Source organism: Entelurus aequoreus, linkage group LG20 (genome assembly GCF_033978785.1).
Source record: "Entelurus aequoreus isolate RoL-2023_Sb linkage group LG20, RoL_Eaeq_v1.1, whole genome shotgun sequence".
In the NCBI taxonomy this organism is placed as follows: Eukaryota; Metazoa; Chordata; class Actinopteri; order Syngnathiformes; family Syngnathidae; genus Entelurus; species Entelurus aequoreus.
This window is the reverse complement of record NC_084750.1, coordinates 10224961-10241901: the sequence shown is the minus strand read 5'-3', so window position 1 is coordinate 10241901 and position 16941 is coordinate 10224961. Positions and strand designations below refer to the sequence as shown.

General features: G+C 34.9%; 1 protein-coding gene across 1 annotated transcript in view; it reads left to right on the top strand.

Moving 5' to 3' along the window:
* The window catches only part of LOC133636391 (KH domain-containing, RNA-binding, signal transduction-associated protein 3-like), a 116114-nt gene that overhangs the window by 16063 nt on the left and 83110 nt on the right, over positions 1-16941 (top strand). The window contains exon 3 of the mRNA XM_062030384.1: positions 14830-14976. Within this exon, the coding sequence (XP_061886368.1) occupies positions 14830-14976 (147 nt within the window). The remainder of the gene's footprint in view (positions 1-14829; positions 14977-16941) is intronic.

Below are 16941 nucleotides of genomic sequence, written 5' to 3'. Positions count from 1 at the left end.
CTGTTTCTACTTCAACATTTCTTGACCGATTTAAACAATTCCAACACTAACCAATTCAGCTCATTCAGGACATTCATGCTCTTAATCATTTTGCAAAAAATCCCGTTTTCCCCCAAATTCCCAAATTTCCAGGAAGTTCCCATTGAAATGAATGGGACATTTTTCCAAGTTGCACAATTCCCACATTCTTCAACCTATTCAAAGCATTCCAACATCAACACATTCCACTCATCTTGGACATTCAAACTAACACTTTCCCGAGTTCCTGGAAATTAAAACTATTCAACATTCAAACTATTCTTACATTCACACTACATTCTGTCAGCATTTCACTTCAACTTCAGCATTGGAGCATTCACACCTCATCTAGTTATTATTATTGTATTTCTTGCCACCTTATTTTGTATATTTTTAAAGGAGATATCCTATAACGCAGTGGTCCCCAACCACCGGGCCGCGGACCGGTACCGATTGGTACCGGGCCGCACAAGAAATAAAAAAATAAAAAAATAATAAAGTTTTTTTTTGTTTTTTTTTAATTAAATCAACATAAAAAACACAATATATACATTATATATCAATATAGATCAATAAAGTCTGCAGGGATACAGTCCGTAAGCACACGTATTTCTTTATAAAAAATAAATAAAATAAAATAAAAAATAAATAAAAATAACCCCCCCCCCCCCCCACACCCTCACCCCCCAGGTCCGCGGGGCAAATTTTCAAGCGTTGACCGGTCCGCAGCTACAAAAATGTTGGGGACCAGTGCTATAACGCAGTGTTTTTCAACCACTGTGCCGCGGCACACTACTGTGCCGTGAGATACAGTCTGGTGTGCCGTGGGAGATTATCTAATTTCACCTATTAGGGGTAAAAAAAATATTTTTTGCAAACCAGTAATTATAGTCTGCAAATTATATGTTGTTGTTGAGTGTCGGTGCTGTCTAGAGCTCAGCAGCGTAACCGTGTAATACTCTTCCATATCAGTAGGTGGCAGCAGGTAGCTAATTGCTTTGTAGATGTGGGAAACAGCGGGAGGCAGTGTGCAGGTAAAAAGGTGTCTAATGCTTAAACCAAAAATAGACAAAAGGCGAGTGCCCCTAAGAAAAGGTATTAAAGCTTAGGGAAGGCTATGCAGAACGAAACTAAAACTGAACTGGCTACAAAGTAAACAAAAACAGAATGCTGGACGACAGCAAAGACTTACTGTGGAGCAAAGACGGCGTCCACAAAGTACATCCCAACATGAGATGACAATCAACAATGTCCCCACAAAGAAGGATAAAAACTAGGGATGTCCGATAATGGCTTTTTGCCGATATCCGATATGCCGATATTGTCCAACTCTTTAATTACCGATACCGATATCAACCGATACCGATATCAACCGATATATACAGTCGTGGAATTAACACATTATTATGCCTAATTTGGACAACCAGGTATGGTGAAGATAAGGTACTTTTTTTAAAAAATGAATCAAATAAAATAAGATGAATAAATTAAAAACATTTTCTTGAATAAAAAAGAAAGTAAAACAATATAAAAACAGTTACATAGAAACTAGTAATGAATGAAAATGAGTAAAATGAAGTGTTAAAGGTTAGTACTATTAGTGGAGCAGCAGCACGCACAATCATGTGTGCTTACGGACTGTATCCCTTGCAGACTGTATTGATATATATTGTTAATATTAATAACTGTATCCCTTGCAGACTGTATTGATATATATTGTTAATATTAATAACTGTATCCCTTGCAGACTGTATTGATATATATTGTTAATATTAATAACTGTATCCCTTGCAGACTGTATTGATATATATTGATATATAATGTAGGAAGCAGAATATTAATAACAGAAAGAAACAACCCTTTTGTGTGAATGAGTGTAAATGGGGGGAGGGAGGTTTTTTGGCTTGGTGCACTAATTGTAAGTGTATCTTGTGTTTTTTATGTGGATTTAATTAAAAAAAATTTAAAAAAAATGTAAAAAACGATACTGATAATAAAAAAAACGATACCGATCATTTCCGATATTACATTTTAACGCATTTATCGGCCGATAATATCGGCAGACCGATATTATCGGACATCTCTAATAAAAACATTGAAATATTCTTGATTGCTAAAACAAAGTAGATGCGGGAAATATCGCTCAAAGGAAGACATGAAACTGCTCCAGGAAAATACCAAAAAAAGAGAAAAAGCCACCAAAATAGGAGCGCAAGACAAGAAGTAAAACACTACGCACAGGAAAACAGCAAAAAAAAGTCCAAATAAGTCAGGGTGTGACGTGACAGGTGGTGACAGTACACCTACTTTGAGACAAGAGCTATAGTGATGCATGCTTGGTTATGCTTTAAAGTCATATCCAACAATTGCGACGACGACTTTTTACTGTCAACTGAGTTTGTTTTTTTAATGATTTCTGCTGGTGGTGTGCCTCCGCATTTGTTCAACGCAAAAACTGTGCCTTGGCTCAAAAAAGGTTGAAAAACACTGCTGTAACGGACGTACCTTCATAAAGTCGTCCCTCGCCACATCGCGCTCCGAACTTGCTGGCTTCATTCTCTGGCGGATATTTTTTTTTAAAGCATATTCTTCGCATGCGACATAGAATTACATAATTACGTTACTTACATGAAATTTGACATTTCTGATACCAACATAGAATTACATAATTACATTACTTACATGAAATTTGACATTTCTGATACCAACATAGAATTACATAATTACATTACTTACATGAAATTTGACATTTCTGATACCAACATAGAATTACATAATTACGTTACTTACATGAAATTTGACATGTCTGATACCAACATAGAATTACATAATTACGTTACTTACATGAAATTTGACATTTCTGATACCAACATAGAATTACATAATTACATTACTTACATGAAATTTGACATTTCTGATACCAACATAGAATTACATAATTACGTTACTTACATGAAATTTGACATTTCTGATACCAACATAGAATTACATAATTACATTACTTACATGAAATTTGACATTTCTGATACCAACATAGAATTACATAATTACGTTACTTACATGAAATTTGACATTTCTGATACCAACATAGAATTACATTACTTTACAATTACGTTACTTACATGAAATTTGACATTTCTGATACCAACATAGAATTACATAATTACGTTACTTACATGAAATTTGACATTTCTGATACCAACATAGAATTACATTACTTTACAATTACGTTACTTACATGAAATTTGACATTTCTGATACCGTAGATCAGACTTGACATAGCAGCTGGTAAAAGGAGCTAATATATTTGATCACGTGCGGCCTAAGCTTACTTCCTGCGGGCCCCCAGTTAGACGACATGAATGTAGAACGTGGTCATGGACCATTAAAGCTACAGACACACTCAAATACTCTTCAACTGTAAATTCCAGCCTCACATTTACAAAAAAAACAACAAAAAAAACACCTGACAATGACTCCAAATTGTCCCCAAATAAAATGTATTTTGAATCCACCCATGCCCATCCCGAGTTGCCATGGCAACGGCAGGAACGCCCCTACTACCTTGCCAGAACCTGCTGCGTGCATCAGGCAGGATTCTTCACCTGATGCCACACACTTCAATATTTCATGTCACCTTCCTGGCTGCTAGTCTTTTCCTACAAGTTGTGCGGGCACAGGCACAGGCACAGGCACAGGCACAGGCACAGGCACCCGCGGTGTTTTCTGCGGTTTCCACGCAGCTTTGTTTGTTGGGGGGAAAAGAGGAAGATGCTGCCAGGAGATATGAGGAACAGACAGCTGTAATCTCTCGCTTTGAGCTGCTTACTTGGATCATGGAGGCTCCTTATCTGCCATCATCCATCGTATACAAACCAAGCATTTGGACTGAGATATCACACCAGATGGTGACAAAATATATATATATATACATATATACATACATACTAGGGTTGTACGGTATACCGGTACGAGTACAGTATTGCAGTACTGATGAATCAAAACACACCGGATGGTGACAAAATCAATAAATATATATATATACAGTATATATATATATGTATATATATATATATATATATAATATGCGTTAAATATGCGTTAAATGCGTTATAATAATGCGTTAAAATGTAATATCGGAAATTATCGGTATCGGTTTTTTTATCTGTATCGTTTGTTTGTTTGTTTTTTTTTGTTTTTTTTTTGTTTTTTTTTTATTAAATCAACATAAAAAACACAAGATACACTCACAATTAGTGCACCAACCCAAAAAACCTCCACCCCCCATTTCTTTCTGTTATTAATATTCTGGTTCCTACATTATATATCAATAAATATCAATACAGTCTGCAAGGGATACAGTCCGTAAGCACACATGATTGTGCGTGCTGCTGCTCCACTAATAGTACTAACCTTTAACAGTTAATTTTACAAATGTTCCTTAATTACTAGTTTCTATGTAACTGTTTTTATATTGTTTTACTTTCTTTTTTATTCAAGAAAATGTTTTTAATTTAGTTATCTTAATTTATTTTATTTTTTTAAAAAGTACCTTATCTTCACCATACCTGGTTGTCCAAATTAGGCATAATAATGTGTTAATTCCACGACTGCATATATCGGTTGATATCGGTATCGGTTGATATCGGTATCAGTAATTAAAGAGTTGGACAATATCGGAATATCGGATATCGGCAAAAAGCCATTATCGGACATCCCTAATATATATATATATATATATATATATATATACATATATATATATATATATATATATATATATATATATATATATATATATATATATATATATATATATATATACATATATATATATATATATATATACATATATATATATATACATATATATATATATATATATATATATATATATATATATATATATATACATATATATATATATATACATATATATATATATATATATATATATATATATATATATATATATATATATATATATATATATATATATATATATATATATATATATATATATATATATATATATATATATGGTACCGGTATACTGTACATACATATATATATATATACATATATATATATATATATATATATATATATATATATATATATATGTACAGTATACCGGTACCAGTATAGTATTGTGGTACTAATGAATCAAAAATTGGTACTATTTTCTGTTTGAAAAGTATTGGTTCGCCATGTTTATATACGGCGCGTCGTCGTCACGTGGTGACATTGCTGTTTTTTTACGAGCAGAGGAGCATGTTCGGCAGCGCACACACACACAGAGTACTTACAAGCAGACACAGTGTGTAGACAGAAAAGGGAGAATGGACGCATTTTGGCCTAAAAAGTAAAGATAAAGGTGAAGTTGTAACACTGAAACAGTGTTTCAGCTACTCCTAAATCACAAATCCTGGCCTCCATGGCGACAAATAAAGTAGCATTATCATTGGAGGACGAGGAATAGCTAAACATGCTTCGCTACACACCGTAGGAGGATACAATAGCTCACCGGCGTCACAATGTAAACAAACGCCATGGGTGGATCTACACCTGACCTCCACTGTAATGATACCAAGTACAAGAGCGTGTCTCATCGATACTACTATGATTACATTGATATTTTTATCGTCACAAAATCTACATTTATATTATGTTTATAAACTCAGTAAATATGTCTTTGAATATGACCAATGTATGATCGTGCCACTACTTGGTATCGGATCGATACCTAAATGTGTGGTATCATCCAAAACTAATGTCAAGTATCAAAGAAGAGAAGAATAAGTGATTATTACATTTGAACAGAAGTGTAGATAGAACATGTTGAAAGAGAAAATAAGCAGATATTAACAGTAAATGAACAAGTAGATGAATAATCCATTTTTACAGTTTGTCCCTCATAATGTGTACATAATAATAGGTGTATAAATGACACAATATGTTACTGCATTTGTTTACTTACTAAAAGTTGTCTAGTACAGTGGTCCCCAACCTTTCTGTAGCTGGGGACCGGTCAACGCTTGAAAATTTGCCCCACGGACCGGGAGGGGGGGGGGGGGGGGGGTTGATATTTTTTTATTTTATTTTTTATTTTTTTCATAAAGAAATACAATCATGTGTGCTTACGGACTGTATCCCTGCAGACTGTATTAATCTATATTGATATACAATGTATATATTGTGTTTTTTATGTTGATTTAATTTAAAAAATAAATACAAATAAAAATAAATAAAAAAAATTTTTTTTTTTTTTTTTTTAATTCAATTTCTTGCGTGGCCCGGTACCAATCGGTCCGCGGACCACTGGTCTAGTATGTTCACTATTTTATTTAAGGACTAAATGACAATAATAAACATATGTTTCATGTACACCAGGGGTGTCAAACGTAAGGCCCGTGGGCCGGATCAGGCCCGTGAACAGGTTTTATCCGGCCCGCGGGATGAGTTTACTAAGTATAAAAATGAGCCGAAATTTTTGAATGAAAGAAACTGCTGTTTTAATTGTGTCCACTAGATGTCACAATAGCAATTATTTGTGTCTTTCTAGATTATGCTACATATGTAAAAAAAAATTAAAAAATATACCACACGATGTAAGCAAACTACATAAATAACATCCTGTAATTTGATTTTTATATTATTTTTTTAATAATAATAATAATAGATTTTATTTGTAAAAAGCACTTTACATTGAGTAAACAACCTCAAAGTGCTACAGTGTATTAAAAAAATAAAATAAAATAAATAAATAAATTAGAAAAAATAAAAAGATAATAAAAAATAAATAAAAACTAGAACAGCCAAATAGCTAAAACTAGTATGCATATATCTTAAAAAAAAAAAAAAAAAGGCTTTTTTAAAAAGAAGGGTTTTTAAGCCTTTTTTAAAAGCATCCACAGTCTGTGGTGCCCTCAGGTGGTCAGGGAGAGCGTTCCACAGACTGGGAGCAGCGGAGCAGAAAGCCCGGTCTCCCATTGTTCACTGAAGTTGTCTTTATTTTTAAGTTATCGTGCCGTGATTTTACCGGTCCGGCCCACTTGGGAGTAGATTTTTCTCCATGTGGCCCCCCATCTAAAATGAGTTTGACACCCCTGATGTACACTAACATTTTTTGTTACAATAAAGACAATAATGATAATTTTTTGTGGTCCCTTTTATTTAGAAAAGTATCGAAATACATTTTGGTACCGGTACCAAAATATTGGTACCAAGACAACCCTAATGCATACATATAACAGATTTAACTGACCGTTATCATCTTTAGACTAGTAACGGACTTAAAGCACACCCACTAAATTTTAGGGAAAATAAATATTTTTCCATAAATTAGCTGCACCATGCATGTTATGATACATTTTCTTCAGGTGCGTGCATCAGTTCAGTAGTAGAAGCCGACACAAACAAACAAATAAATCGTTCTAAATGGATTTTAGTAACGTTACTCATTTTTGTCTGAGTGTTTTGCTCAATGTAAATATGGCAAAACATGCAGATTCTTGCTGAGACACACAGGCGGCTCGCCAAGCTGGTGAAAGGCCCGATATATGGGGCGGGAATTAGCATAATCATTAACATACCACAGAAGAAGGTTGTTTCTAATTAGATGACATCAGAGACACAGGGAGGGGAGGAACGCCCCGGAGAAGACTCTTAGGGGGTTTTTCCCAGTGTGGAAAAAGGAGAAAGTGGGACACTGTTGTTTCTTATCTGCTGGCCCATTTCCTGCCACAGACATCAGCCCGGCCCGCTCTGGAGCCGCCCCTGTTTATGTCCTGTCCTTTCCCCCAGCCGAGTGCATCCGCTCCACTTGCAGGGTTCACACAAACAACTTTTAGTTTTGCTTTCAAAACGACACTTCAACTCGGCCTTTATTTTCTTAACTGAATGCCAAACAAGTTGTGGAAGGATGACTATTCATGTAACGCACGCCCTGAACGCATCTTTGCTGTCTGCCTCGTGAAGGAAAGGTGTGTCGAGTCCCCAAAGTCAAGAAGTAGACCGCGGGTGTCCAAAGTGTGGCCCGCACTTCCATTCTTATCGGCTTATATGACCCGATGCAAACAACCTTCCCGAATCATGGTGCAAACAAAAAAAAAAGTCAAACCAACACAAAATGCCTAACTGACATGGTCACACAGACCAGAATACAACATAATGACCACCTAACATGCTTTGTATGAAATGTAGCACAGCATTCACTTATATGACCCAATGCAAACAACCTTCCCGAATCCTGGTGCAAACAAAAAAAAAGTTGAACCAACACAGAATGCCAACAGACATGGTCACACACAACACAATATGACACAATGACAACCTAACATGATTTGTATGAAATGTAGCACAGCATTCACTTATATGACCCAATGTAAACAACCTTCCAGAATCATGGTGCAAAAAAAAAAAAAAAAGTTGAACCAACACAAAATGCCAACAGACATGGTCACACAGACCAGAATACAACAGAATGACCACCTAACATGCTGTGTATGAAATGTAGCACAGCATTCACTTATATGACCCAATGCAAACAACCTTCCCAAATCATGGTGCAAAAAAAAAAGAAAAAAAGTTGAACCAACACAAAATGCAAACAGACATGGTCACAACTAACACAATATGACACAATGACCACTTCACATGCTTTGTATGAAATGTAGCACAGCATTCACTTATATGACCCAATGCAAACAACCTTCCCGAATCATGGTGCAAACAAAAAAAAAAGTCGAACCAACACAAAATGCCGACAGACATGGTCACACACAACACAATATGACACAATGACCACCTAACATGATTTGTATGAAATGTAGCACAGCATTCACTTATATGACCCAATGCAAACAACCTTCCCGAATCATGGTGCAAAAAAAAAAAAAAAAGTTGAACCAACACAAAATGCCAACTGACATGGTCACACAGACCAGAATACAACACAATGACCACCTAACATGCTTTGTATGAAATGTAGCACAGCATTCACTTATATGACCCAATGCAAACAACCTTCCCGAATCATGGTGCAAACAAAAAAAAAAGTCGAACCAACACAAAATGCCAAGTGACATGGTCACACAGACCAGAATACAACATAATGACCACCTAACATGCTTTGTATGAAATGTAGCACAGCATTCACTTATATGACCCAATGCAAACAACCTTCCCGAATCATGGTGCAAACAAAAAAAAAGTCAAACCAACACAAAATGCCAACATACATGGTCACACAGACCAGAATACAACACAATGACCACCTAACATGCTTTGTATGAAATGTAGCACAGCATTCACTTATATGACCCAATGCAAACAACCTTCCCGAATCATGGTGAAAAAAAAAAAAAAAAGTCGAACCAACACAAAATGCCAACAGACATGGTCACACACAACACAATATGACACAATGACCACTTCACATGCTTTGTATGAAATGTAGCACAGCATTCACTTATATGACCCAATGCAAACAACCTTCCCGAAGTACCATTATCACTGAAGGATGAGGAACATGCTTCACTACATACCGTAGGAGGATACAATAGCTCACCAGCGTCACCGCTAATGACGCCATTCCAGAATGTAAACAAATGCCATGGGTGGATCTACACCTGACATCCACTGTAATGATACCAAATACAAGAGCGTATCTAGTTGATACTACTATGATTACATTGATATTTTTTACCATCACAAAATCTTTTTTACTTCTTTTAAAATTCATATGATGTTTATAAAGTCAGTAAATACGTCCCTGGACACATGAGGACTTTGAATATGACCAATGTATGATCCTGTAACTACTTGGTATCAGATCGATATCTAAATGTGTGGTATCATCCAAAACTAATGTCGAGTATGAAAGAAGAGAAGAATAAGTGATTATTACATTTGAACAGAAGTGTAGATAGAACATGTTAAAAGAGAAAATAAGCAGATATTAACAGTAAATGAACAAGTAGATTAATAATATTTTTTTACAGTTTGTCCCTCATAATGTGTACAAAATAATACATGACACAATATGTTACTGCAGACTAATTAGGAGTCTTTGTTTGTTTACTTACTACTAAAAGACAAGTTGTCTTGTATGTTCAGTATTTTATTTAAGGACTAAATTGTTCTTGGATTATGACGTAGCATCGCTGGCCTAAAAACATCCTTTTCAGAAATAAATACATTTTTGAACATTTGGAATCGATTTTTTTCCTGGGCACCTAATAATAGTATTTCTGTTACGGGACTTTATGCAATATTATGCAATACAAAGTCTTGTACGGGCTAAACTCATCGGCATAAATAAAGCCGTATCGTCAGATTTGAGCATCTTTCGTTCACAATGATTGTCTTATTCACCACTGGGTTGCCGTGGCGATTACAAAGATGTTGTTGTTGTTTCCATTGGCAGCCAGCGTAGCGTGGAAATACTAATGATTTGCGGACAAATGACGACGTGTGGCAAACAAGACAACAAATACTCCAAATGAGTAACCCGGCTTTTCAAGGGACACGCCCACTAATGACATTAATAACACACGTCATGTTGATTGATCACAATTTGTCTGCATGAGGGCTTCCTAACACACAATCATGACAGGAAGTTCTCCAGGCTGCAGGATCACAAACAATCCGTGTGTCATTCTTTTCTTTGTCATTCGCATCATTTGTTTATGAAAGTAAAACATCAAACGTGTGGTTTCTCTTATTGTACGTACTGTATGTACAGAAGCCAGTAGTGCATATTTTGTGGTCTTGTCTTGAAATAACAATTCCCAGTTTTGAAGTCAGCATGTAAAAAAAACATCATATTTTGTTGTTGTTGTTGTTGTTGTTGTTTCTGCCGACTGGTGTTTTTCCATTTTGTTAAGTAAAATGTTTCGACTTAGGGGGAAAAAAACAAGAGAAAAAAAGAACACTTTGTTTTTAAACGTCATTGTTTGTGTTTCAAAATAAAATTCAGACCAACCACATTTTTTTTTTTTCAAGCGATACAACCTTAATTGAAAAATTTTTGTAGGCGCGTACAACACTTAAAACCTTTAGCACAGGGGTCACCAACGTGGTGCCCGCGGTAGCCCGTAAGGACCAGATGAGTAGCCCGCTGGCCTGTTCTAAAAATAGCTCAAATAGCAGCACTTACCAGTGAGCTGCCTCTATTTTTTTAAATTGTATTTATTTACTAGCAAGCTGGTCTCGCTTTGCCCGACATTTTTAATTCTAAGAGAGACAAAACTCAAATAGAATTTGAAAATCCAAGAAAATATTTTAAAGACTTGGTCTTCACTTGTTTAAATAAATTCATTAATTTTTTTACTTTGCTTCTTATAACTTTCAGAAAGACAATTTTAGAGAAAAAATACAACCTTAAAAATGATTTTAGGATTTTTAAACACATATACCTTTTTACCTTTTAAATTCCTTCCTCTTCTTTCCTGACAATTTAAACCAATGTTCAAGTAAATTCATTTTTTATTGTAAAGAATAATAAACACATTTTAATATAATTCTTCATTTTAGCTTCTGTTTTTTCGACGAAGAATATTTGTGAAATATTTCAATCAAACTTATTATGATTAAAATTTAAAAAAAAAAATTCTGGCAAATCTATAAAATCTGTAGAATCAAATTTAAATCTTATTTCAAAGTCTTTTGAATTTCTTTTAAAATGTTTGTTCTGGAAAATCTAGAAGAAATAATGATTTGTCTTTGTTAGAAATATAGCTTGGTCCAATTTGTTATATATTCTAACAAAGTGCAGATTGTATTTTAACCTATTTAAAACATGTCATCAAAATTCTAAAATTAATGTTAATCAGGAAAAATTACTAATGATGTTCCATAAATTATTTTTTTTAATTTTTTCACAAAGATTCGAATTAGCTAGTTTTTCTCTTCTTTTTTTCGGTTGACTTTTGAATTTAAAGAGTCGAAATTGAAGATAAACTATGTTTCAAAATGTAATTGTCATTTTTTTGGTGTTTTCTCCTCTTTTAAACCATTCAATTAAGTGTAAATATCATTAATTATTGATAATAACATAGAGTTAAAGGTAAATTGAGCAAATTGGCCATTTCTGGCAATTTATTGAAGTGTGTATCAAACTGGTAGCCCTTCGCATTAATCACTACCCAAGAAGTAGCTCTTGCTTTCAAAAAGGTTGGTGACCCCTGATTTAGCATGTGTGGAATTAAATGATGTAACGGTTTAAGCAAAAAAATCGAAAAAGGCACCATTATGATTCACAAACAATAATTATGATGAACATCAACCCTTTTTTTTTTTCTTTTGAGATAAATATTATTTATGTATTTAATATTTGTCTACTTACTTCTGGTATACAGAACAAGGCAATGGGATCAAATTGCTCTGGTATGAAAAGGAGTAGGATTCAATAAACTCAGCTTCTTCCTACTCCTTTTTGGAGGTGCTGCAATGATCAAGTGTAAATATGTGATGATTACATTTAGGGATGTCCGATAATGGCTTTTTGCTGATATCCGATATTCCATATATATATATATATATATATATATATATATATATATATATATATATATATATATATATATATATATATATATATATATATATATATATATATATATATATATATATACATATATTCCAACTCTTATTATATATCTTATTATCTTATTATATTATTCTATATCTTATTATCTTATTATATATTATTATCTTATTATATATATATATATATATATATATATATATATATATATTCCAACTCTTTAATTACCGATACCGATATCAACCGATACCGATATATGCAGTCGTGGAATTAACACATTATTATGCCTAATTTGGACAACCAGGTATGGTGAAGATAAGGTCCTTTTTTTAAAAATAATAAAATAAAATAAGATAAATAAATTAAAAACATTTTCTTGAATATAAAAGAAAGTAAAACAATATAAAAACAGTTAGATAGAAACTAGTAATGAATGAAAATGAGTCAAATGAAGTGTTAAAGGTTAGTACTATTAGTGGAGCAGCAGCACGCACAATCATGTGTGCTTACGGACTGTATCCCTTGCAGACTGTATTGATATATATTGTTAATATTAATAACTGTATCCCTTGCAGACTGTATTGATATATATTGTTAATATTAATAACTGTATCCCTTGCAGACTGTATTGATATATATTGATATATAATGTAGGAAGCAGAATATTAATAACAGAAAGAAACAACCCTTTTGTGTGAATGAGTGTAAATGGGGGAGGGAGGTTTTTTGGCTTGGTGCACTAATTGTAAGTGTATCTTGTGTTTTTTATGTGGATTTAATAAATAAATAAAATAAAAATAAAAAATAAAAAACGATACCGATAATAAAAAAACTATATCAATATTTTTCCATATTACATTTTAAAGCATCCATCTCTAATTACATTGCATCGCATGCAAGTTCCAAATAAACTGGAACTGAACTGAACTTCTATTGATGAAATCAAAATGCAATGCCAAGATGACACACTAACCCAGGGGTCACCAACCTTTTTGAAAGCAAGAGCTACTTCTTGGGTAGTGATTAATGCGAAGGGCTACCAGTTTGATACACATTGCCAGAAATAGCCAATTTGCTCAATTTACCTTTAACTCTATGTTATTACTAATAATTAATGATATTTACACTTAATTGAACGGTTTAAAAGAGGAGAAAACACGAAAAAAAACGACAATTAAATTTTGAAACATAGTTTATTTTCAATTTCGACTCTTTAAAATTCAAAATTCAACCGAAAAAAAGAAGAGAAAAACTAGCTAATTCGAATCTTTTTATGGAACATCATTAGTATTTTTTCCTGATTAAGATTAATTTTAGAATTTTGATGACATGTTTTAAATAGGTTAAAATCCAATCTACACTTTGTTAGAATATATAACAAATTGGACCAAGCTATATTTCTAACAAAGACAAATCATTATTTCTTCTAGATTTTCCAGAACAAAAATTTTAAAAGAAATTCAAAAGACTTTGAAATAAGATTTAAATTTGATTCTACAGATTTTCTAGATTTGCCAGAATAATTTTTTGAATTTTAATCATAATAAGTTTGAAGAAATATTTCACAAATATTCTTCGTCGAAAAAACAGAAGCTAAAATGAAGAATTAAATTAAAATGTATTTATTATTCTTTACAATAAAAAAAATAAATTTACTTGAACATTGATTTAAATTGTCAGGAAAGAAAAGGAAGGAATTTAAAAGGTAAAAAGGTTGTATTTTTTTCTCTAAAATTGTCTTTCTGAAAGTTATAAGAAGCAAAGTAAAAAAATAATGAATTTATTTAAAGAAGTGAAGACCAAGTCTTTAAAATATTTTCTTGGATTTTCAAATTCTATTTGATTTTTGTCTCTCTTAGAATTAAAAATGTCGGGCAAAGCGAGACCAGCTTGCGAGTAAATAAATAAAATTAAAAAAATAGAGGCAGCTCACTGGTAAGTGCTGCTATTTGAGCTATTTTTAGAACAGGCCAGCGGGCTACTCATCTGGTCCTTACGGGCGACCTGGTGCCCGCGGGCACCGCGTTGGTGACCCCTGCACTAACCCTTTTGCAGCATTTCTCTCTTGCACTTGTTTAGTCCTGCATGGTTGTATGGCTTTTGGATCCTTTCTCCGTTTGTCTGCCACTTATCTGACAAAGGGCGACTACAGGGAGAATAATAATAATAATAATAATAATAATAATAATGGCAAAACCTCTTTATGGCGGTTCTGCTGACAAGGCGAGAAGCCAGAACTGACCCTTCTTTTGTCCCGTCAGGAAGAGGAACTGCGGCAGGGCGGCGAGGCCAAGTACCATCACCTGAACGAGGACCTGCACGTCCTCATCGAGGTGTTCGCGCCGCCGGCCGAGGCCTACGCCAGGATGGGCCACGCTTTGGAGGAGATCAAGAAGTTCCTCATACCGGTACGACACACCCACGTGTTGTTGACTCTCCTCCATTTATTATAGATGCTCCCTGCAAAGCTCCACTCATTTGCATCTGGTTAATTATCCGCAGGAACACTGTTGCCATGGGCGACGCGCATACGCTTGACACGCACGCTTTTGTGAATGAAGACTTTCATACTCCCGTGTAATGAGGCGTTTACACGGGAAGACAAACCGAGGTCTTCATATTCGTCGATGTGTCTATAGCAGTGTTTTTTAACAGTCTTGTTGGAGATTATTTAGCTTCACCTATTTGGGTTAAAAATATATAGTAATTATCATCCACAAATAATGCGCCGTTGTTGAGTGTCGGTGCTGTCTAGAGCTCGGCAGAGTAACCGTGTAATACTCTTCCATATCAGTAGGTGGCAGCCGGTAGCTAATTGCTTTCGTGTGAGACAACGATGGTTTGTCGTAATCTTAATATACAGACGACAGCGGGAGGCAGGGTGCAGGTAAAAAGGTATCTATGTCAGGACGGGGTTTTCGCAGCTTACTGCGGGGTTCGTTCTCCCGAAATGCAGACGGACGACTCCGGGCGAAAGCGTGAGTGAGGTAGGAACATGATTTAATCATCAAAACTCAAAGAGGTTAAAAAAAAACGGAAAACAAGCCAAACGTGCTGATCGCACTTGGAGCTAAAGCTAACACTTAGCATAGACTACGGACAAGGAATACTCACGAAACTGTGGCATGAAACGAACTAATCTTACGTAGACAAAGGCATGAAGCAAACATCGACGCCAGGCCGACTGACTGGCAGAGGCAAGCTTAAATAATGCCTCTGATTAGTGCTCGGGCGAACACTAATCAGAGACAGGTGAACACAATGAGCAACCATGGCAACCAAAACAATCTCAGAGGTGCAAAAACAGGAACTAACGGAGTCCAAAACTAACAGAACATAGCAAAACATGATCCGGACCACGGATCATGACAATCTAATGCCTAAACCAAAAATAAACAAAAGGTGAGTGCCCCTAAGAAAAGGCATTAAAGCTTATGGATGGACCAAACTAAAAGTGAACTGGCTACAAAGCAAACAAAAACAGAATGCTGGACGACAGCAAAGACTTACTGTGGAGCAGAGACGGCGTCCACAATGTACATCCCGTACATGACATGACGATCAACAATGTCCACACAAAAAAAGATAGCAACAATTGAAATATTCTTGATTGCTAAAACAAAGCAGGAAGACGTGAAACTGCTACAGGAAAATACCAAAAAAAACAGGAAAAGCCACCAAAATAGGAGCAGAAGACAAGAACTTGATTGATTGAAACTTTTATTAGCAGATTGCACAGTACAGTACATATTCCGTACAATTGACCACTAAATGGTAACACCCCAATAAGTTTTTCAACGTGTTTAAGTCGGGGTCCACGTTAATCAATTCATGGTAACTAAAACACTACGCACGGGAAAACAGCAAAAAAGTCCAAATAAGTCAGGGCGTGATGTGACAGGTGGTGACAGTACACTTACTTTGAGACAAGAGCTATATTGATGCATGTTTGGTTATGCTTTAAAGCAGACCTGGGGCCGCATCCGGCCCTTTGTGCGTCCCTGTCCGGCCCGCGTGAGGCCAATCATAAATTACAAAATACATTTTAAAAAGTATCTATGTCGAGTGTGCGATACAACGGTGCTGCTTTTGTTTTGAAAGGCGTTATTTGTATTACTTCCGTGTGGACGTATGCGCGTGCCTGATTGTGAGTGAATGTGAACAGCTGCAATCACAAATGACAAAATAAAGTTGAGAAAACATCTATGTCGTGCGCGCAATACAACTGTGCTGCTTTTATTTTGAAAAGTGTTATTTATGGGCGTACGTCCGTGTGTAACCTGCGAGTGAAGGTGCACATGCAGCGACAAGCGATGCACGGTTTACACCCGAGACGCTAAAAAGAGAAAAGTTGATGAGGATTGGCGTGTTTT